The sequence below is a fragment of the Molothrus ater genome, chromosome 18, assembly GCF_012460135.2.
Source record: "Molothrus ater isolate BHLD 08-10-18 breed brown headed cowbird chromosome 18, BPBGC_Mater_1.1, whole genome shotgun sequence".
NCBI lineage: Eukaryota > Metazoa > Chordata > Aves > Passeriformes > Icteridae > Molothrus > Molothrus ater.
The window spans coordinates 8,172,915-8,196,667 of NC_050495.2; the positions used below are offsets into that span (position 1 = coordinate 8,172,915).

Sequence of the window (23,753 nt, forward strand, 5' to 3'; positions counted from 1 at the left end):
TACACAAAATTGGGTTTGATTTGTATAAAGTGTGTGTAAAATCCAAAACGTGCAAGGTGGTACAAGATCGAAAGCTCAGCCTGGAGGCAGGAACAGCACAAACTGTGGTGGTGCCAGGAAGGGCAGCCTGGGCAGCAGGGAGGGGCTCAGCCTTTGCATCTGCTCTGTACAAACGGGAATCATCCTTCTCTGCCCATGTCTTCCAGTCAAAACAGAAAAAAGGATGTGAGGGGTAGCCCCCTTTATACCCTATGCCCAACGTGACTGAAGTAAGGGTGGAAGTGATTCAAGGACAAATTCTATGCCTAAATCTGTCTTGATCACTGTACACAGCTAAACAGCAAAGTTTAGCTGTACAAGGTATTAGCAAGTATGAACTAAAGATTCACTTCTCCCCTCACCTGAGCAGGTCCTCTTCAGCCCCATGGAGCCCAGAGGTGTCCAGGTCACCACATCTGCACTGCCATGGGTGTTGGGCTGGGTGACCTTCAGAGGTTCCTTCCAGCAGGATTTTTCTATGGCTGCCTTCAGGAGCTTGGCTACATTTGACAACAGCTACATCTAATGGCACTGAATTACAGAAAGTTCTTGAGATGGACTGCCTGTTATCCAGGAAGGCCAGGCATTCATCTCACCTCAGCACAGCCTTTAAAGTGTAAGAGGACTAAAGAGAAGAGAAAAACAACAAGAAAATAAATTATTGCACAGGACGACAAATGGAAACAAAACCATTGCAAGAAGATACCAGGCAGGACACCTCTGGCAGCGCCCATTAATTCCTGAGGGAGTGCTGGGTACTGGGTGAATCCAGTTTTGGGGCTGGTTTAAGAAAATCAACATGGCATTGGAAAACCCACCCAGCAGTATTGTAGCAGCTGCTGATTAGCAAGCCCTGGAAGGCAGGGCTTCCGTGGTGTAGTCTCCAGCAGGGGATAGGAGTTGTGCTCATAGGAAGAGCTGTTTCCCTCAAGCTTTTCAAAATTAGTTAGCTCTTCACTGCCTGAGTAGGTGCAAAGGGTTTACAGATGTATTTATTATCCCTAAACAGGACATACAAAGAGGTTTTAATTTTTACTAGTTTACCTGAAGATTATTTTATTCCAGGGCATGAAAGGCTTCACGCCCCCTGCTCCAAAAGCTAGCACAGTTAGCAAGCAGGAGTAAGACAGATCACTGAAAGGCAATCACACTTCTTTTCACAGTGAAAATTACCAAATATTCAAATCATTCATACATTCAAGTAAAACCAAAATATACACATGCAAAATTTCAGTAATTGAACACAAACATGTCATCATGAATCCATTCTCAGTGCTACTGAATGCCAAGACAATTCCTGAATATCCCGAAATTAGCACATTAAGAGCTGAAATAGACTCACCTGCTTAATTAATTGCTACCTTTGTTTGATGAGGAGTGTGGCAACTTGCAGATAGCAATATTTATACAAGAAATGCCATGGGCTTCATTGTTGCTGCCCACCTCTCTACCCACCAAACCCACCTGGATTATAATCACCACCTTCAGACAACCCGTGTTGCACACACAAATTTCATTCATTCAAGTGCATTGATTTGAAGATATTTTTGCTTCCTAGTCCCTTTTTCCCCCCAAGATTTAATTCAGTTGCTATTACAGACATGGCATTTTATTCTGAGAAGGATTGTATTTGTATTTATTCTTCAAGCTAAGTGTTTTGTTTAATATGCTTGTTGTAAATAAACTCTTTTACCCCTTGTGGTAAAAGGCCACAAGTTCCTGCTTTGACAAACTGTTAAGTGAAATTGTTGCCAGATAAATGTTTCCATGTGGTATTTGCCTCTTAATTCACTTAAATACCTTTGAAAGACTCAGTCTCCCAAGGACCTTATGTAACAGTTGCAGGGAAGGAGTTTTAAAGGGAGGAAAACAGTGAAGAATTACAGAAGCAGTTAAAAGTTGGGAAGCAGAAATATTGTCACCTCCAAAAAAAAGGAATTTTTCCCTGTATACACAAAAGACAGCTGACTGGAGCCTCAGGTAGTTGGGAATTGCAAGCTGCTTCTCTCTTCAGCACTGCAGAAAATCCAGCCATTTGAATATTTCCTAAAAGTATTTCATATTCACCCCCCAAAGAAAATACATATTTTGAAATACATATGAAACTCCTTAAATTTTACCTGCTGCTGCACTGCCTGATGACATGCCTTCCACAACACATGGACATTCATGAGGGCAAATTGTTCTGAAGGGCTTCACACCCGGCCTTCATTCCAGCTCCTGGGGACCGATTTCTAGGAGAGGGAGCACTGAGCACATCTCCCAGCTCGCAGCATTCCTGCTGTCCCTCTGCTGCTCCCCTGCCGGCCCCACACCTGCCAGAGCGCAGCAGAGCAGCACATCTGCATTTGGAACGAAAGAGCAGCGCTTGGTGTTCTCCACACAGGGCAGACCTCTTCCACTCTGACGCCCCTCTCTCCTTGGATGGGAAACAGCAACAGGCTCCAAGGACACAAGGCCCCAGCAAGAGCTTCCTCATCAGCTTCCCACTGCAAATTATCCTGTGCTCTGTACTTGTTATACAAATGGTTAGAGGTATTTACATAAAATGGTGTTATTGCTCCACTGACAATCAGTCTGACAGAAGGGTTGATTTGCTGTCAGCTGGCAAATAATGTGGCAATGTTCCTGCCTAGAATAATTGCTGTCAATGCTAGAGTTGCCTGGAACTTGTTAATAGGACCAGATTGCTGTGGAGGCTGGTCAGCAAAAGGTTCCTCACACAAAGCACAGGCACAGCCTTTCTAATCCCCAGGTGATCCTCCAGGAAGTGCAGTGAGGACTGAGAGCTAAGGCAGTGTCACACGTGTACAGAGCAGCACCACAAATAACTTGACTGTGCGTTTACAGTAATTTTATTCACAAGTTACCATGACACCTGTAGTACTACAGTTTATAGAACACCATTAGCAGTAAAGTAAGTCACATCTAGGAAGGAGGCAGCAGAGAAAAATGTGCACAAGGGAATGCAGAAAGGCTATTTAGCTCTAACTTAAAGTATTTTTCTACAGACTTAGTAAGAAGGAATATATGTTGAGAAGAACAAGCTCTTCAGCCCTCTTATTTCTACAGTATGAAATTTTTTGTACAGTGACAATTTAGTATAATGACTACTACACTAGCAGTCAAATGCAAGTGATAGGGAGAAAACTGTCTTAATATCTTGCCCTTTTGAACATCCAGAAATTAAACCCCAAGCTTCCCTTTGGACAGAGTTATCCAGAGCTGGTTTACTTGCAGAGCCAGTAGTGCAGAATTGCTACTGGGGGGCAGGAGGGAACAGAACTTATGACTAGAGAGTTCCCAAGCATTGCATATTGCCTCTGAGGTCTTATCTGCTCTTAAGTACTTGGTGAGCAAAGCCAGTTGCAGCATTCCATAAGTCTTTTTACAGTGCTGTGCTCTAAAGCTGAGTACAGTTTAGCAGAATCCCAGAATCAAGCAGAGAAAAAAAACCTTCTGCTCTCTTATCATCATTGGCTCTAATGATGCTGGTGTTGAGCCTGGGCCTTTCTCAAGAAGAACAATGTGGAGGAGCAAATCTGGAGAAACACTCTGGACTTAGATGTATTCTGATGACAAGACTCAGAAGAAAATAAGCTTAATGCAGCAATAGGTGCAACCCTTTTCTGCTTCAAAGTACAGCAACAGCTTCCAGAAAGCAAACAAGTGTTATCCAGGACCTGGTTTTCCCCTAGACATCTTTAATAGCCTGGAGCGACTGTCAGTGCACACAATCCATGCTAGGGGCTGCAAAGACAATGAATATACAAGCTGCACAGTAATAATTATTTCCACTAGTAACTACACACAGGATATATTGCTTTTGGTACAATGCCATTTATTGTCACAAGAAGAAAACCAGTGATTAAGTTGAGCACATGAATTATGCAGACCTTTGCCATGCTGGAACAACAGCATATTTTACTTACAGAAATGTCACCAAGTCAGCTGTAAAAACAGCTTAACACAGTTCCTCCAAAATACCAAGCATATCCTCAAATCCAAATTTATATTACATTTAGCTACAACAGAATGATTAAGAAATGGTTTTGTTTTCAATCCCCACTTTTGTCTGGAGTGCTGTGCTTATACTGCATGGAGGCAAACAGAATCAAAACACGGAGCTACAGTGACAGCCACAACACCCACTGAAATATTTCTGAGTGGGAAAACTGGTCTGCAAGTTTGTGTCCCCTCCACACCTGTGCAAACCTACTCAGAAAGCCTGCAAAGGTATGTATGTGTACAAAAACTAACAAAGTTTTTTAAAACACAGAATGCATTAGAAAGACCAAAGTTTGAACTCTTGAGTCTGTGATGCCTCAACTGTAAGTTAGAATATCTGTGAGTTTTAACACTTCCAGGAACAAAGAAAGGATTTTTAGTCCAAATTTCCTTTTCAGTACTAGCTAACAAAATTAAAGGTGACCTAGGAGAAAAAAGCTCGACTAAAAAACCTTCCAGCTCTCTTGCAGTATCAGTTCAGTGAGTCTCAAGCCAAAATTCTGAATATTCAGCATTTTTGCATTTGCAATTTTAAGGCAGAAAAAGATGTTCACAGCAAGCCATTTTGTCTTGGATGTTACAAAAAATCACAAACAACAAACCAACAAAACAAATAAACAAACAAACTACCCTCCTAAAAGGTGCATCTCAAGTCTTTTGATAATAGCAAATTTTAAAAAATTCTATGGCATTCTCTTACAGCTTTGGATTTTTTTTTTTTTCTAAAAAAGCCTGAATTTTCAGACACAGATCACACATCACAGATAGAGATTAACATCTTCCATGATTTCTAAGTTGTGTGTTCAAGGTCAGAATGAAACTCGCAAGGTGGAATAAGAGATCCCTGCACCGCTGGCTGCTGCAGGGCTGGCCCAGCACTGGAGCTGTCCTGCAGCACCTCGGGTTTCTCTCCAGAGCCAGGGCTCCAGGCCAGCTGCTGTACCCAGCCCCAGCCCTGTGAGGCACAACTGTGTCCTCGGCTCAGCTCTACAGAGGCAAAAAATGAAAGAAGCAAATAAAAGCAGAGCTGTGAGACTGCAGGAATCTACAAGCGTGTGAGGTAAGGAAAAGAAAGAACAAAGGAGTGAAGTCATCAAGCCAGAGCACACAAGGGACTTTGGAGAAAGATCCCAACATGGAAAGTGTAAACCCCTGAGGAAGAGCAGTGTCACTGAAGAGGAACTCAGATCAAAGGTCAGCCCAGTGCAAGCAGTGAGGCAAGGAGAGAGAGGAGCAGTGCTGCAGGCAACAGCTGAGTGCACACAAACTCACAGACTGGCAAGAGACATGGAAGTATTTTTATTACTGTCTTTTTAGGTAAGAAACACTGCAAACCCAAGACCCTGGCAAGGCATTTCTTGCTCTTTTCAGGGAAATCAGGAATAGAAGACTTCAAGTCTCTTCAGCCTTCACATACAAACACAAGCTACCTCTGTACTAAGCTAGAAGGAGCACACATTACCACACCAATTAATCAGCTGGAAAGAGAAGGAACTTCAGGAAAAATAGGCTCTGTGTGTGTGCATGTTGAGAGCAAAACAAGAGGCAGCTTTAAGGAACTTGCAGGAAGTTTTCAGTATTCACAAGGTACATCAGTTTAACAGGATCAATAATCTGCTGTTTATCATCAGAACACTTACAAATCCTATAAAATAAAGATTTTTTTTGTAACAAGTGGAACTTGTTTAGACTCAGTTTCACAGAGAAAAGTAAATTGCCAATAGCAAGATGTCCTGAAAACAGGGCAGAGTTTTAGAAAACATTTGAAGGAAAGTTGTCATAAATTACAGGGAAAAAGACTGAGGGGTTACAGAACAGTTCTCACATCCAACTCCCAAGATCAGGTTTCACACAAACAGCACATCAGCAGGGCTGCCTTCCTGACAGGGATGTGAACACCCCTGACAGCAGTGGAGGTTCAGCAGACACACTGAAGTTGCCTTTGAAAGCAGAGTTGAGCTCTAGAACTCCTGAAGCTACCTGGACTTGTGGGGGAGAAGAGCAAGGTAACCACCAACAGACCCAGCATACATTGATGCGATGATGTTTGTGAGTCTTCTACATTCCTCAAGTGTTTTTTATTTTTTAAACTTTTCAGTGTTACATATATGCAATTTAGTAGAAAGAATAACTAAAGATGAAACATGCACAACACAGAATTATCTTTGGTCTGCAGGGTCCTGGGTCAGAGTTCTACACAGCTTGATGCCATCAGAGCTACATTAATCTCTTCCAATAAACACAGCTTGTCCTCAAAAGCAGCTCCTTGCCAACCTTCCTGGAATCTGAGTGCAGCATCTCCCCAGCACCTGGGGGTGCTCACTGGAACCACCACCCCAACCCACATCCCAACAGCTCAGGAGTGCCCACTACACCTGAAGCTTACACATGGAGAGCTTACAGCCACTTCTGCTCAAACACAGGAAATTTGTGTGGTATTTCAAACTAATCCCACTGAAACAAGGACCACAACAATGTTAAGTCAAATCAGTTATTTGTCAAAACTTTCCTGGAGCCAAGCAGCTGTGCAGTTGTACCTTGAAGTCCCTTCCTGAAGTGCATGCTACAGTGAACACCCCTTCTGCCAGGGGAACAGCCACAGCCAACAACAATGTTAAGAACACACAGAAACATGGCAAAAATGAAACTCTGTATTATTCTTGGGGGAAAAAAAAGTCTGTACTCTGCAGTAAAAGCCAAGGAGGGGAATGAGAGATGAATTTTTACAAGCCAATCTCAGAGCTATTACGCACCTGCCAGATATGGTTAAGCTTTCTTTAGTTGCAGGCCACATTTTTTGCCTTTTCATATTAACTAGAGAAGTTTTTAGCTGCCATTATCCAGCTACACCTTTTAAGAGTTCAATTCTTTGAAGAAGAGTTAAAGGTCCATGACAGTGATATGAACTTGCACTGCTCACAGAAATCCCACATTTCAAATCCCTGGTCGGAGAAGAACCTTTTTGTACTGAAATGAAAACATTTGGTTTCTAAAGATTACACAAGTAAACATGTTCAAGATTTCATGGGAACAGTGCAATGTGAATATCCATAGAAAGAGTGTCAGAAAAGCCTGTGAACCATCAGGTAACACTGACACTGATTTGCATCACTCAGCAGGTCAAGATTTCATCATTTTCTCACACCAAAGATAACACATTCTGCCTGTCTATAAAGAAAGCTCATATGTGGGGTTTTTTTGTTTTGTTTTTTTTTTTGGGATGGCTTCTTTAATTGAATTCCAAGCTGGTACAGCTACACAGGGGGACACACCTTGAGCAGTTACAGCTCCTGCCTGCAGGCCAAGGAGGGGCAGTTTTGGATCAGCCAATGGACCAGCTCAGGCCAAAGCAAAGTCCCAGTCGTTCTAGATATGCACGGAACTATGCTGGTTTGGTAATACAGGGACACAATTTAATGATTTTCTTTGCATTTGTTTTTACAAGATTCAGATGCCAAAAACAAAACAGAACATTAAGTTACCTGATTTAAAAAAGAAAATCACAAACGTTTACAACATCAAAAGAATAAGACGAAATATAAACCTTTGCTACTTACAATTGATCTATACAGATTAACCAAATCACAAATCTGTCACAATATAAATGTTTAATTGTTACAATGAATAAGAACATACAGAAAATGATTTATTTATTTTTTATAAAATCTTCCTTTGCTTTTTTATTTTAAACTTACCATTAACTAAATTAGCTATGCAGGACTTGTGGGGTACGTGACTAAGAAGGCACCAACAGTACAAAGCAAAGACAAAGCAGTTTGAGTATTTTAAGAGTACTCTACACTGATACAACACGAGAAAAGGCAACAATAGTAAGTAAACCAGCTGCAACCTTTAGAAATTTGTTCTAGATTTACACATGTAGTCCAACTTTTACATTTCTGCCAATGTGTCACTTGGTTTGATCACAGCACATGCTACAAAAACCACTGTAAGCTTCACTTCACTAATGTGCACTTTTCACTAATTTAGTGTCTTGATTTCAATTGTTAACTAAACCATTTTGAACCACAAATGTATTTAAAACTTAGTAAAAGGATTGTTTGGACTTTTTTGTTTAAACCACTGCATTTACAAAAATATTTCCCCTAAAATCTGGGATTGCTTGAAGACATTGCTGTACAAATATAAAAGTACTATGCAAGGGACCAAATTCATAAGTATATGGTGTGTATGTATAGACCTATATTTATACCATATCACTGTGCTGTAACAACACAATAAATTTATCAATAACCAAGGACTATATAAACTACACTAACATAAGCAAATATATATTAATAAAGTTTAAATCTATAGTACAGTTGCTCAGCAAACAACTTTGACATGGTATAAATATATTGTAGCATATTACAGTGGGCAGCAACAACAGGTTTTTCATTCTCTCATTCTGCAAGGAAAGCCCTGCCCAGCTCCTCAGGTTTTGTCTGTCCCCACTGCCACTCCCGGAAGCTCCCGGCGCACGCGGCCCAGCTCTGGTGTCACAGGGGTGAGGAAGAGTCTGGCCACAGGCAGGACAGCAGAGTCAGAGGCTTGTTTGCCAAAGTATCCATGAGAATTTTGTGTTTGCATATTTTTCTTCAGCTGTAAGGTTGGAATGTTTTTGACAGTGAACTGTTTACATTCCTTATTCCCAAAGCATCTTTACCATGAAATATGCATGCTACTTCGATTAAGAGTTGCTGTTCTCCGCTCTAAAATATAAAAACTGCATAAAGAAAAGAACCCAATGTAAAATGATGAAATAACTGACCTAACACAGTGTTGTTAGAGGCACCTTCTTTAAACTATTTTTAAAATCTGACCAAAAAAAAACCTCGTGCTTCGGCATTTGACGCATCAACAAATTCAACCCAACAATGTTGACTGAATTCAGTAAAAGATTGATGAATGTGGTTATGGATCCTGATGGATGCCAATTGGATTCAGCAAAAGTAGCTAAGGAAAAAAGCCCAAAAGCACCAGACATTAGGTAAAGCAAATCCTCGGCTTCTCACTCAGAAGGGATGCAAGGGTAAGTCTACAGCTCCCCAAACATCCCAAATTAAAGACAGTATTAAAAAAAAAAGAATTGGGAAAGAGAAGGGTGAAGTAAGCTGCCAAAGTTCTTCCTTAATAAATTAAAACAAAGGTGTTACAAACTAATTTCAGTAACAGTCATCTTTCCAACCGTGCCAAAAATGATTCCTGTTGTAATGATGATCATGCAAGTAGCAGAGATTCTAGAACTATTTCAACTTTTCAAAACTGAGAGAGAAAAGCATTTTGGTAAAGATGTGTAGAAAGGTCAAGAGAAATTTCTACACTGATATCAACAGTCAAGTGCATATTTCTTCTACAGAAATGTTTTTAGCATAGGTTCCATACCACGATTCCATGATCACTTGTGCAGTGTCCTGACAATGCTCCGAATTTGTTCCCCACGTCAGAGATTTATGTACCACAGGAACTTCCTAATAGAAAATGCCCTTTAATGATGAACCCTTGCTTATTAAAAATTAGTTTTGGCAGATTAACACTTAAACTATAGGAAAAAAAAATTGAAATGGAATCTTGTAAGCACCCTTATCTACTGGAGTCTAAGTTAATGGCTTTCTAGATTTCTCTGAAGAGCAGACTAAATGGTATGAGGAAGCCTGGAGTTATTAACCAGCCAGCATCCTTATGTACTACAGTAGCAATTGAACCTGATTTCCATTCAAAGACATTACCCAAGAGGAAACCAAAAACTAATTCTTAATGTTAATGTGAAGATATAAGATTTAAATTTATTTCCAGGAATTACAAGTGCATTTTGTTCATATTAGCAAGCAGTCTTTATACAATCCATTCTTCACTGCTGCCAAAATAAAATGAGAAAAAGACAGCAGAGATATGAAAAGCTAAAAATAGAACTATTTTTCCTAAGTTATTTGTTGAATAGCATTTCAGTTGAACACAACTCAGAGGTAACAATAGATTATTTTTTTTTCTCAATCATAGGCATGTGGCACTTAGACAATCATCTTTGCACAGAAAGCTTTAACAGTCATGCGAGGGCACAGTAATTATTTTAAACAAGGCAAATTTCTCACCACAGAGAGCAGTGGGGAAAGAAAAGGAGGCACTGCACTGGAACATAACACCTAGTAAACTCCACATTATACAATTTCAGTAACAAATACTTGAAAAGATCATTAAAAGGTATACAATTTTAAATGTTATTTAGTGCTAGCTTTGTTTGGTTGTCCTAACTCAGCATTATCAGAAAAGTTTGATAGTACTTGACAACAGAACAGTACTTCATGTCACGAGCTCATGGAGGCTTGATTACAAATCACCATAGTGTAGGTTGCAAGAAATGAACTTGAGATGCTGACATGCTGTAGGAGCAAAAGTAAAATCAAACTTTCTCATTTGAAGATGCAGTGTTCCTCTCTGCAAGAATCTGAATGTCAGTGATTAGATTCAAATATCAAAACTATCAATCCTCATTTGAAGCATTTCATTGGTATGCAGGATGTAGACTGAGTTAATTAATATCATATTCTGATTTCTTGCTTGCCACCAGATACGGCTGCCTTGCCCAGGAAAAGCACTGGCCATGGGGTCACGGTGCCATCGTGGTCTGTGTTAACCCTTCCAGCACTCAGGGAGCAAAGAGCAGCCGCAGCTGCCACCTTGCCTTTGCACAGGCTGTACAAGCACTGCTGCATGGTAGGAACTTTGGGAGTACTATGCCTCCAACGTGGGTAAACTTTAAATGATCTCTCTTAGGAAAAGCAGGGAAAAAAAAGGTACAAATTTTGTCAATACATGGAAAAATGTTTCTTGGATGAATTCAGTTAAGATGGGCTCCTATGTAGCTCTTACATTGGATAGAATACCTGTATGTACAGCACAGGACACCCAAACAAGTGCATAAGCAAGATTAACATGAACACAACTTATGCTGCAATCCATAGCATAATGGAACACTCTGCCGGATGCTAACCAACCATTTCTATTTAAAAAGGACGTGCAAAAAAAATCTGGGATGTCACTGACTTAAAGTGCCCTGAATAGTAGCTTTTCTAAAAAAAATGCCAGCGACTTCAGTAAAGTCAGAAAAACAGTTCATGGTGTAAACGTCTTACAGGTGAATGGATTCTCTTCTTGGACATTGATCCAGGAGTGAAAGGAACCACTGCATCTTTCAAACCAGAAAGCAAGCAGTTAAAACACGGGCAGCAGTAGGTGCACGTACAGTACAGTACTGCAACAGGTCAACAATGGGCATTACGCATAGGAGTGTCAATTACAATTCTTCAGGCTTAAAAGATTCATTGAAAGCATGAAAAGCCAAAACTACCAGGAACCGCCCTCCTGAATGGCTCAAAGGAGTTAGTGGATAAGCTGAGAGAGGCCACAAGACATGACCAACAATAAAGAACTGGGAAGAGGAACAGCAACATTTGAGCATGCCCAGTCCTTTAAGTCCTTGTCCTACAAGAGAGCAGAGACATATTTCAGTGAAGGAAATTTAACATCACCTTTTAAAACAAGCCCTTTCCTATTTCTGTGCTCTGTGCACAGTGTGTTTACCATCAGCCAGAGCCAGCAGGATCTACAGATGTTAAAAAAGAATTCAGAGACAGTGGATCTCAGGGCATTCAATTTTAAACTATGAATTCTTCAAAAGATTAGAAATATTAAACATAACTAATCAATGAAGTACATTGTTTGCCTGAACCAAAAACCTGTTGTTTTCATATTGCTTCTCAATTCCAAAACCCACAGCTCAGGGGACACTTTGAATCTCAAGAAACAGCCCAGTGAGAAGAGCTGGCTGATGAAGCCCAGGGGGTGTGCAGGAGAACAGGAATGCACAGCAGGACACTGGTACTGTGCATTTGAAGCCAGCTCCTGGGGACTGGCCCTCACTAGGATGTCAAGCAGCTCTGTTTAAACTGCTGTGCTATGGCAGAGCTGGCAATCCTACCCACAAATGACTTGGACAAATTACCAACTATCCTCACCAAGCTAAGTACAGTATTTCAATTTCAGTATTGTGCTGGCCAAATCAACTCTGCATAGTAGCATTTGAAGGTAACATTTTTATCAAACCAGAAATTTCTGCTAGCAACGGATCACTGATATCTTTATCCCTAATCCTTTTATCCCTTAATCCCTAATACAACCTAGGTAAATATGGTCTGAGCAATGAGGCAAGCAAGAGATCACGAACTATGATTTACCACATCAGTAACCACTCACTGCCCTTCCTTGAGACTACAGCCTATTAGGAACAGGCTTCAGCTTGTTCCTAAAGATTTCTGTAACTTGTTTCCACCATGTGTACATGCACAGCTGTGCTCTCACACAGAAAACATGAGTGGGACGTGAACACCAGTCAGTCACTGTGTCCCAGGTCTGCTCTATTAACAATGCCAACTAATAGAACCAGTGTGTGAACCTCGGATTTCCCTACCTTTCAATTATTACAACAGTTCAAATATCACCTAGCAAGCTTAAATAAACAAAATGCAGTATTTGTAAAATTTGAAATTTGTTCATTTGTGAGCTTCTATACATCTAAATACTCAAGCCAGTGGCAACAGCTGTTACCCTAATGAAGTAAAAACTTTTAAAAGTTTCCCCCACTTTCTTTTTCTTTCCTATGAATTCATCATTAAATGAAAACCTGGGGGTATATGCAATGCAGAAACTGAAATCACGTTTTTAGTGCAGAAAAATGATTGCTTCTAGCAAAGCGACAAAGCTCCGGCACACCGCCAGAGCAGAGGATTACCCCCGTGGATTTCTGGCAGCAAGGAAGTGCCCTGGCTCAAAACCTCACCTTCCTGCTGGAGCTGCCCCCACAAAGCAGTGATTGCAGAATGCTGCTCTGGGGGAGGAAAGCACAGAGAGCACAAACCAGGAAACCCAGGGCAGCCTGTTGCCTTTGGCTTGTTTTTCCTTTCCACTCATAAAACTTTGATACTTTCCCCTATCAGTATCACAGAAGTTTCCCAGGTGCTCCAATCAAGTCAGTGTTTGGCCAATTTGGTATGAAACTCCCGAGACTTGCAAGCCTTGTGGCACAGGAAGACCAGTTAAGTTCACTGACTTAAAAAAAAAGTCAGTCAGTGAATATAAGTACATTTAATCTTAAATTAAACTTTCAGACCTTCAAGATGCTAGGAAAGTTAATAATAATTAATTTATGAATATTTAAATACCTATTCTTATTTACTCACACTATTTCCGAGCTACTTAAAACTGAAGATAATTTCTGCTGAAGTTTTGTGTGTGGGTTTTTTCCTTTAAAATAATTTAAGAGATTTCTCCTCTGTATATTACATTTAGGAGGAGGTTTTTTTAAAAGCATTTGAAGCCATATGACAAAATTATGTATGTGTAAAATATGAAGAACATTGCCTCCTAAAATGTTTTTTTAAATAAAATTTGCATTTCAAAGCGTTACCATTGCCTTTATTCTAAGCAGCACTATTGAAATGCAATTCTTGTTCCCTAAATGTAACCTACAACAAGGTAAACACCTGGGACAGTTGCCTGGATTCCATGTGGACACTTCACTGCTGTGGGCAAACAGAAACTTTCCTCAAAAACAGGACAGGACTGAGGTCAGCTCCTTGGACAGGGAGTTACTGGGCACTGGGACAGGCAAGTCCTACATTTCACCAGCAGCACCAAAGTCTCAAATGTCCCCCCCGCCCAAGTGTCCCCTACTGCTGTGACCTTACCTATGCACGATTTAAGATCGGTATCCTGGCTGGAATCTTGCAGTTTCCTCAAAAATCAATTCTTTCAGCTTTTCCTTCGGCAAGTCATCCAACTCCATATCAAACTTGAAGGGTGCTTCAGCTACAGGCTTAGTAACACAAAGAAATATGATTATTTTAATGTCACCGTGCTGTTCAATTTCATGCAGTCCTTTTATGGATGGGGAAAAAGTCTGAAAATGTCCTGCACAAAAATAGCTAACACTGAGCAGTCTTCAAGGCAGAACTCCCCCTGTTAGTCCTATGTGTGCTTTAGGTATTAGTTTATCAAATTTTACATCAAGCACAGTAAGTAGCTGGTCAAATCCAAACTACAAGTTGAAATATTTATTTGAGGCTCTTAACTCAGTATCTACTTGAAGAAAAAAATTATCTTAAACATTTTTTTTAATTGGAATAAACATACCTGGCCCTTAAGGGAAACTAGGTTATTTCCTCCTCCCCTATATCTGCAGAAAAATGAGCCAGAAATCTCCTCAGAACTGTACATAAACTACAGCCAGTTCCAATTCAGGTTTATAAAGCATAATCTGATGGCAAACTCAGTCATTCTCCTCCTTTACCTCAGACATTATGAAACCAGGCCTCACATGAGCTGAGAGTCTCCATTTTCTGGAGAGAGAGGACACTTTAGTATCTATTTATTGTGTGGCATCTCCTAAGTGTTGTACTGAAGTGAGAAATACAAATTGTGGTAAATTGATGCAATTTGTTCTTCAACTCTGTTAGTGCAGTAGAAATATTACCCTTGAACAGAAGTAGAAAATAATCAGCTGGATCATTTTATCAATGTTTACATTTTAACAATGCCTTTACCTCATCACTTGGATCATAATACTGCTCCAGATATGGATGGGCTAAAGCTTGCTCCACTTCAATCCGCTTATGAGGATTAAAGGTCAACATTTTATCCAACAAATCAAGTGCTAAGAGGAAAAAAAAGTGAGCAAAGATTTAATACACACTCCAAAAAAGTGTCACAAACCTTGACCTTCCCCAGACAATACCCACTGCCCAAGGTCTGTGCTAATGGCAGTGCAGCCCTGGAGCTCCCCTGCTGTGGCTGGGAGCTGTAACCTGGGCACAGAGGCTGTGCCTGCTCCTCTCAGCATTCCTGGGCTGCAGCTGCCCTGGGCACCCCTGCTCCAGCACAGGTGTTACCCTGCCCAAGCCCTTCAGCCCCAGAAGGGATGGCAAGGCAAGAAACACAGCAAATCCTACAGTACAATCTGGCTTGAACTATAACAGAAATTAAATAGATGAGGCTTTTTCTTCTCTCAGAAAAATGCTTTGGATTTTTGTGCCAAAATCCAAACTAAGATGGAGCTTTTCTGAAATAAATAATTATGAATATGTTCTTATTCTGAAAAGAGATCTTGGCTGTTTACAGATGAAAATATCATCCAGAAGTCATTAGGAGTTCTAGATCATCACAGTGAAATATTCTGGCACAACCAGCAGCACAGAAGATACTCTCCAGAGAAGATGCAAATACATTTATATTCATGAGATTCAGGCAAAATCTGTTGAAGACAACTCGCAAAGAATCCATAAAGAACCTGAAGATCCAGTAAGATAAGAGTGAGGTCTGGGGAAACTCTGGACAGGCATCACAAATCAGTGCTACTGCAGTTGGTCAGCTACTGTGCCTGTAACACATTTTCCTTTCCCAAGAAGAGAAAAACTGATTACAGCAGCAAGAAGCCCTAAGATATCTGCAGTATCCTAAATTCCATCACATTTTTTTTCCTCACCACATCATTTATGAACCAGAATTTTAACAGAGACTTCTTGATGCAGTGCAGCAGCTGCAGCTTCACACCAGGATGAGGAGCACACCTGTGACCTCAGGTCATGGCACAGCCTGGGGAGGGAGGAGGCACCATCCCCATCACCCCACACTGCAGTGAGCTCCTCTGGGTCTGTGCAGCACCCAGCGCTGCCCAGGAGACCCAGCTGCACTCGAGGGCAGCTCCAAAAGCCTCAGGCCTGCACTGCAGCCATCACTGCAGCCATCACTGCAGCCATCACCACTGCAGCCATCACCACTGCAGCCATCACCACTGCAGCCATCACCACTGCAGCCATCACCACTGCAGCCATCACCACTGCAGCCATCACCACTGCAGCCATCACCACTGCAGCCATCACCACTGCAGCCACCACCACTGCAGCCATCACCACTGCAGCCATCACCACTGCAGCCATCACCACTGCAGCCATCACCACTGCAGCCATCACTCTGTGCTTGGCTGTGGTTCCCTCACTCAGCCCCAGGCGGGCACCGGGCACAGCGCTGCCCCTGCCTTCAGTGCCAGCCAGCTCCTGAAAGCTGCCCTGGCACAGCTGCCCTGGCACAGCTGCCCTTGGGGTGTCACTGTCAAGGACTGCACCAATGGCACATTCCCCCTCAGCTGAGGTACCAGCACTGCTGCCATCTGAGCTGTCAAAGCCCACAGGGAGGATTCTCACACTGATGAGCACTGCTATAAAAGCAGAATAAATCACTGCTGTTTTCCTCAATGACAGGGATAATCAGCTCCATACAGTTCCATCTGCAGAAATCAGTTTTTACATGGTAATTCAGTACCTGATCATATCCAGTAAGAGTAAATTATCATATCAGTTAAAAAAGAAGTGACTTAGGAATTGTGCTAGAGCAGGTAAAAGAGCACTGTACTGTGAACACAGCCACCCTTAAACTGTACAAAATTGAGTATAAAAGGTAAATTAATAGCTATCTAGCAAAACAAATCACATTTACCCTTTACTAAAGCCTTGTTAAGAAAGGTTAACAATTATTATATTCCTTGCTCTTATAACTTTTGCTCCACACATCCTGAATTTTTTAACCCATTAAATTTTAAGCTTTCATGGAACCTAAGGATCCCACCTGCTGACGAGACCCTGTTTAACCTACAATTGATGCACAGTCTGCAAAACTCTACCCAGGGCAGCAGCAAGCAGCTGCCTCCTACCTGATGCTAGAAACAAAGTTCAAGACTTGTTTGATGCCAGTGTCAAAATCCAGTGCTGATGATCAGCACTTGAATAATGAACTGTGCTTCTAAGGACAGTGACAAGAGTTTGGATCTCACATGTCAGTTAAAGACCAAACTCCACAACAGTAATCTTAGAGTTACTAAAATTGCATTAAAAAGATAAACTAGTGTGAGGGCTTTGTGCTGGTTTATGCTTTTATAATAGATTAACAGTGCTATTTTAAGGCACTTGCATGTTCTATTTCCAATATAAAGATAAATTCTTAGGTTATAGAAACTCCCATCCTGCCATTACTTTGATACAAAGTAATAGAGTATAAAATACCTTTGGGGTCAGCATTTGGAAACAGCCTGTTCCATGGTACCTTATTTTTGTGTGGTAGAGAAAGCAAGTAGTTTCTGGCCTTTAAATTTATTATACAATTCAAATCTTCTTGGGAAGGGGATCCAAGTATACCTAAAAAATATGAATACAAGCAATAGTGCATTCTGTGAAAATCATATTAACACAGCTGTATCATATCTGCTAAAACTCAGTATTAAAACTGCTGGGAAGGAGATTTCAGACCAAATGTTTTAAGGATAGAGAATACCTGAGTAGTTTTTAGAAACTTTTACTAAAAACCATTTGTTAAATAAATAAATGGATCTGAGTTTTCTAATGATGTGTAATCTCTCAGAAAGATCCCAGTAAGTGGTGTACCTAAAGAAAGTTTTAAAAAATTGACCTGGACCTAATAATAGATGAGCTTTTAATTTATTTTTTTAAATTTTGTTTTAAAATATATCTGCTGATGTAGTAAATAAATTGCTAAGTATTCTCCAGTTGTCCCAAAACAATGATTACCTGTAGCAATTGCTGCAAAAATAACGAGAGGGGAGAGCAGACACACCTGCAGATCCACACCCTACACAGTGACCCACTGGAGAAAGACCAGCCCAGCTGGCAGAAACGATGGAGAGGCAGATGTGGAAATGCTGCTTTTCCATAAAGCTTACCAAGGATATGGTTAAGTTGGTCAAGGTAGTGTTTTCCTGGGAAGATGGGTCTGTTGGAGAGCATCTCTGCCAGAATGCAGCCCACTGACCAGATGTCAATAGACTTGGTGTAACCCTGCAAGTGAAGCAGAAGCACATTTTTGTCAAATTTTTGTATAATAGCAGCAAGTGTTACTTTAGTAAACTGTGAAAGCGCACACAAATCATCTTTTTCTTTGTTAGATGAGTCCTGCTTGCTCATGCTGTTTGGTTTCTCTGTACAAATGAAATAATTAAGAACCATATATCAAAACACTATTTTGAAGGGGTAGCAAGAACTGAAGTCTCCAAGAGACAATTTTCAAAAAGGATTTTTTAAGTTTAGCTAAATTTGTTACCAACTGCAAATTGTTGAGATTCCCTAATTTTATAACCAATTTAAACTAAAACATTTTGGAAACCAGGTATTCTGAATTGCACAGCCCCTGACAGAGTGCTGAACACGTGTCAAAGAGCTGTCCCTGAGGGGATCTAAGCTGCACTCCAGGACCAGGCCTTTGGCAAAGGGGGAAATGGCCAAACCAATGGCTGCTGCTTGGCTGCTCTGTCCAACACCGCAGGCAGGAGGAGGTGAAGATGCTGGGAGCAGAGCACAGCAGTCCCTGGGGTATAACAGGAATGGAACAGAGGGATATCCCCATGGATGGCCAACCCGCGCCATCCCCAGGAAAAGGCACAGCGGTGACACCTGTCAGTGACAGAGCCCCACCGTGCCTGCCCTGCTGCCACTGCCCCTCCCCTGGGAAGGCTCTGTTCCCACTGACCCCACTGTCCCCACAGCCACTGGGCTCCAGCTCCTCAGGATTCATCCCTTCACCATTTGTGTTCAAGGTGCCAGAATCATAAAAGGAATCACACATTAAACCAGGAACTTTTAACCTGACCACCTCTTACAAACACAAAATATATTTGTTGTGATACCTTTGATAAATAGATATGGGGATAGCCCAGTGTTGTGGCCTCAATGAGGGTTTAAAATACAAGATGTGAGTTTAAAATGCAAGAAGCTGAAGGAAAACACACTTAATTGGTCAGATGTCTATTTGCTTGGACATGCTACTGATGCACCAAAACACACCCACCAACTGGAAAAGCTGCAAATCCTACAGGAACAACAGCTGTCCCAGGATATCAAATACAGCTCCAGGTGTCACTCGGGTGCTTTGCTAACAGGTGTCTGGCTGTGGGAGTGAACACAGGGGTTCTAAAGGACACCCCCCAGCCACACAAGGATTGGATGCACCTTAAAACAGCCACAGAACACAACAGTAATTCCAAATACATAAAAACCAAAGGAATGATTTCATGAAGACTATGGGAATGCAATTAAGACTGACACATAAGAAGGATCACATGCCTTCATTCAGAATCAGATTCACCCTCATTATACATTCTAAACCTAAATTAAGATGTCAAGATGACATTAAGGCAACATTTGCAGCCTCGATGGAGGCAGCAGCAGAATGCTCATTCCTAGCACTCCTGTCCTGCTCAGTGGCACAGCAGGTGATGGAAGCAGCCTCGTGACTGGCAAGGAACTGGAGGTGTGGGAAGTTGAGCACGTGATTTCTCAGTTCTAGTACCCAGTAATTGATTCTGGAATCACAATTTATTTCAAGCCAGCAGCTCTACTGGAAGCCATGCCCACTTCTCCCCAAGACTGTGCGTGCGTTCTGATCCTAAAAACACACAAGGGCTCACTGTTCCAAGCACAGTTGGAGCTCACAAGGGAAAAAGCAGCAACAGCAGCACCCCAGCAGCTCCCTGTGGCCTTACCTTAGAATTCAGCATGATTTCAGGAGCCCTGTACCAACGTGTGGCCACATACTCTGTCAGGAATCCTGTGTGATCATGGTCGGGATCTGCAACGCGAGCCAATCCAAAGTCACAAATCTGGTTTTAGAGAATAGGGAAAAAAAAAGCACATTAGACACATTTCCAACACTACAACATTACTGATTCACCATTTCCCAATCACTGTAACACCCACAAATGCAGAGATGGCAACCTATGCTTTTAGAAAAGTTACTGCACAAAGAATTACAAAGAATATCCAACTGCCATTCAGGACCAGTAAGAATAAGTAAAAAAAAGAAACAGTTCACAATTTATGCTGCACTACAGGCTTGCTTACAGCACCTTTGCCAAACAGGCAAAGATACACTGCTCCAACCTCTCAGAAACTCACCAGAAAACAAAAAGAATAGCAATTAAGACTTTCAGAAAACCTAATTAGCAACCAACACATTTGTAACCAAGTTCAACACCCAATTTTACAAAAGCTATCATCATAATTGCATTTTTGCATAAGAAACAACCTATCCAATCATGAGATAATGGTAGGCTGAAGAGATTATGGGCTGTTGAAGGAAGCATAAGCCTAAAAGACAAAAAAAAATCCCCCCAAAAGAAAACACAAGCAAGAAAATATTTCTCAACCCCTTATAAGGAAAATAGTTTTATCTAACTATGAAAAGAAAAACAAACACCAATTTAGACTAGTGAGTTCAGCAAAAAGAAAAAGGTGGTTTTAGTTATGCTCCTGTAAGGAGGCTCCATGGTTTTCAGAGCTATTTACTGTCTAGAGAGAAATTAAGCAAATTGAAAATGTGAAGACAGACTGCTGTAGAGCAGAGCAGATGTTCCTTTCTTACTGTCCCAAAGGTCAATGGCAAGGTTGTTGAGTGGCACATTAGACACATTCACAAGCTTCTGCTGCCCCCCAAAAAATAGCAGGTTATGATTGCCACACAAAGTGTATTTCCATGAAAGAATACATAGTTTCAGGAAAACCAGGCATCAAATGTAGGAGTGGCAAGCACTGGGAGGTTCCTCTGCTACATTTGTTTTATAATATTTACTCTTAGCTAGTTAATTGTGTACAGTGATTATATTGAAAATGTGAAGTGAAAATAGGCTGTAGTCAACAAAGTCAGTAATGGAAAATCCTACCACAACCACAGAAACCTCACTTTGCCCTGGCAGATATTTCTCAACTTTCCTGTAGGGACACCCTGTCAGTGAAATAACTGATAGATCAGTTAGGGAAGAAATACTTCACCTGACTAAAAGCTGCATCTGAAAGACAAGACTCACAGCTGACTGTTACACAGGGGGTCTGAAGGAAAGGCAATGATGAATGTCATAAGCCCAGCTGTGTCCCATTACTTTAGCTACATATTCAAAAAATAAACCCAGCTCCCTGAATCCTTAGAAAACAACCCCAAAAAGAACCTTTCTAAAGCATGGCAAGGTTCTCCCAGGCTACAGGAACAGAGCAGCTGCCTTGTGTGCAATTAGTTTGCATAAAGAGACTCAGTACAAATAATCAGAAGAACCTCCTCTAAAGACAGAAATGAAGAAACTGTAGAGGACAGCTTAGAGACGTCAGAAAATAATTATGCAGCAGGCAAAATTGTTGTAATCTCTTCCTCCTAACCTTGAAAAAGCTAGATAAGATTACAGGCAAAGGGACTTGTGCAGAATTTCAGTATTACACAAAAGCAAAGCACTAGGGTTTGTCACATTAAAACAAAAGAAGAAAGACACTCTCTGGTCCACAGTGAAAAAGCAAGAACTGAATTACAGAAGATGGCTCTGAATCTCTCAACTCAAGTAGAAAAATGCTCATGGGATGGAAAGGAAGAATAATGACAAAGAGAGCTCATTAAAATGACAAAAAGCCTCTGCTGACTGGAGCAGAAACAGGTTAAGCAGAAAAGCAGAAACACCATTAGTGAGAAAGACTTCAAGGCTGAAGCTGCAAGGAAGAGGTTTTGGCTGCCAGGAGTGACAGGGACGCTGGAGGTGCAGGCTCTGCCGGGCACAGCTCTGGCTGCAGCTGGGAGGGCAGACCCTGCTCACCCTGTGCCCAAAGGACACCAGAGAGCAGCTGCCCTGCTCCAGGGGCTCTGGGGCCGCTGCCCATCAAATGATGATGCACAGCAGGCAAAGCACAAGGAGTTGCTTTTTAGGCTTCTCCACGTGAATGAAAACAATGACAAAAATAAAAGAAATAATCTGAGAGCAATATAATAACAGGCAAATTTTCTTGGCATTTTCACTAAGTCATAGCAGAGAATAAAAAACTACATAATGAAAGACTCAGGTATGTCAGTCAGCACTTCATGCCTTGGAGAGACAGAACAGATGCTAGTGAGACAGAAGAAATTACTTCCCTGCTAAATATATTTTAAAATAATAAATAAAACCAGCATCCTATCTATATATTTAGCTTCCACTTCTTGAAAACAATGTTCTTGCAATCAGTATCAGAGTTTTTTAAACAGAGATGGCTTAAAATTGGATGAAGCTATCAAGCAGATGGGAAGATTTAGGAGGATCATGTACATGCAACCATCTACTAAGCAAACGAAATGACACCAAGAGTACTACAAATATACTGAAATAGCTGCAGTTGTATTGCTGAGTAGCCTGTGCCTCTGTGTATTTGTACAAAAGGAAACAGAAAAATTAGGTTTAATTGTTACTGATAAGATGGTGGTTCAAACAGTTGCATCTCCTGAGTAACTGGTAAAATCATGAAACACTAACTTGCAGTTTTCCTTTAAAAAAATCCCTCTCTCATCACCTTTTCATGCCTGCTGCAGTAGGTAACAATTCTTGGTCATTTAATAATTGTGGGTGTTCATTATATAGACAGAATTGATGATGTAGCCAGTCTTTAGAATGGACCAGCATACAGACAGCAAGGAACTGTGTGACACTCTTGGAATTGTGACAAACCTGTACAGCTCACAACTGGTTCACCCTTTGAAGAGGGTATTTTTGTTTTGTGGTTTGTTTATTGAGAAAGTTAGAGCTACACTAAAAATCAAAGGGTAATTAGGAGCAACACAGTATTCAACAAACACAGTTGTACCACCTGGGATCAAGAACTGTAAACTCAGCAATTCCACTCCATCAGTGGCCAGCAGCAAATACATGAAATATATACATCATATTTATATAGACCATGAAAAGGGAAACAAATTCCAATGCCTCTCCCATCTTCCATGGATCTGCCACTGTGGGACTCTAAACCACAGGGAGCACTCAATGAGGGTTTTTTCTGCTAACTTGCTTGGTGGTTTTTTAAAAACTGCAATATCTAGAGTGCTCTGTGATACCAAATTCCACAGCTTAACAATGCTGCAAGTAAACTTCACCTGCTCCTTTCCTCCCTCACAGCCTTTTCAGTAGGTACAGACAGTGAGCACAGCTGCTCCCCAGTCACCATCCCTGTGCCACTGCCAACGTTATCAGTGTTGGCAAATCCTACTGGATTCCTCTGCTCCTCATGCAGCATCTCCCAGCAGAGGAGACCCAGGCTAAATAGCCCTTTGTGTTATAGAGAGCAGTACTTTGAAATCCTGCTCTCCTCATATCACTGGGAGAAATGCAATAACTACCATCACAGGCTCAAAACAAGTGAAAGGTAGAGAATGGCATGTTTTCAGTTTATTCTCTATTTCTGTTCTATTTCTTCACACTTGGTTTGCTTTACTGAATGTCACTAAGCATTGAGCTGACATTTTCCAAGAATCATAACAGCTCTAAGCTCATCCTTCTGTAGTATTAACGAGTACAGAGCTGATCACTGGCAATGCAAATTAGGAACATTCCCTCCCTAAGTAATTGCCATGCATTTAATCAGCACTGAATCTCACATGCTGCTTTAGCTGCCCACTAATATGAAGTCCTTTTCCAACAACAAAACATTACCAGTGTAAACAGAGAAACCAAATCTTGAAACATACACAGTTCTGAGTTTACTTTTGAGGTAAACATGATGCTGCTTCAGATCAGTATTTTCACCCAGCTTTCAAAGAGGCTGTTTCCAAGTCAGCCTCCAGATGGAAACAGTGATGCACTCATTACAGCA

General features: G+C 41.2%; 1 protein-coding gene across 1 annotated transcript in view; it reads right to left on the reverse strand.

Moving 5' to 3' along the window:
- Window positions 1-3,859: 3,859 nt before the first annotated feature.
- Window positions 3,860-23,753, reverse strand: part of MAPK1 (mitogen-activated protein kinase 1) — a 37,589-nt gene continuing 17,695 nt past the window's right edge. The window contains exons 4-9 of the mRNA XM_036393273.2: window positions 19,646-19,762; window positions 17,831-17,945; window positions 17,157-17,288; window positions 14,646-14,755; window positions 13,791-13,918; window positions 3,860-11,529 (exon numbers count right to left, since the gene is read on the reverse strand). Coding sequence (XP_036249166.1) covers window positions 13,802-13,918; window positions 14,646-14,755; window positions 17,157-17,288; window positions 17,831-17,945; window positions 19,646-19,762 — 591 coding nt within the window. The 3' untranslated portion in view covers window positions 3,860-11,529; window positions 13,791-13,801. The remainder of the gene's footprint in view (window positions 11,530-13,790; window positions 13,919-14,645; window positions 14,756-17,156; window positions 17,289-17,830; window positions 17,946-19,645; window positions 19,763-23,753) is intronic.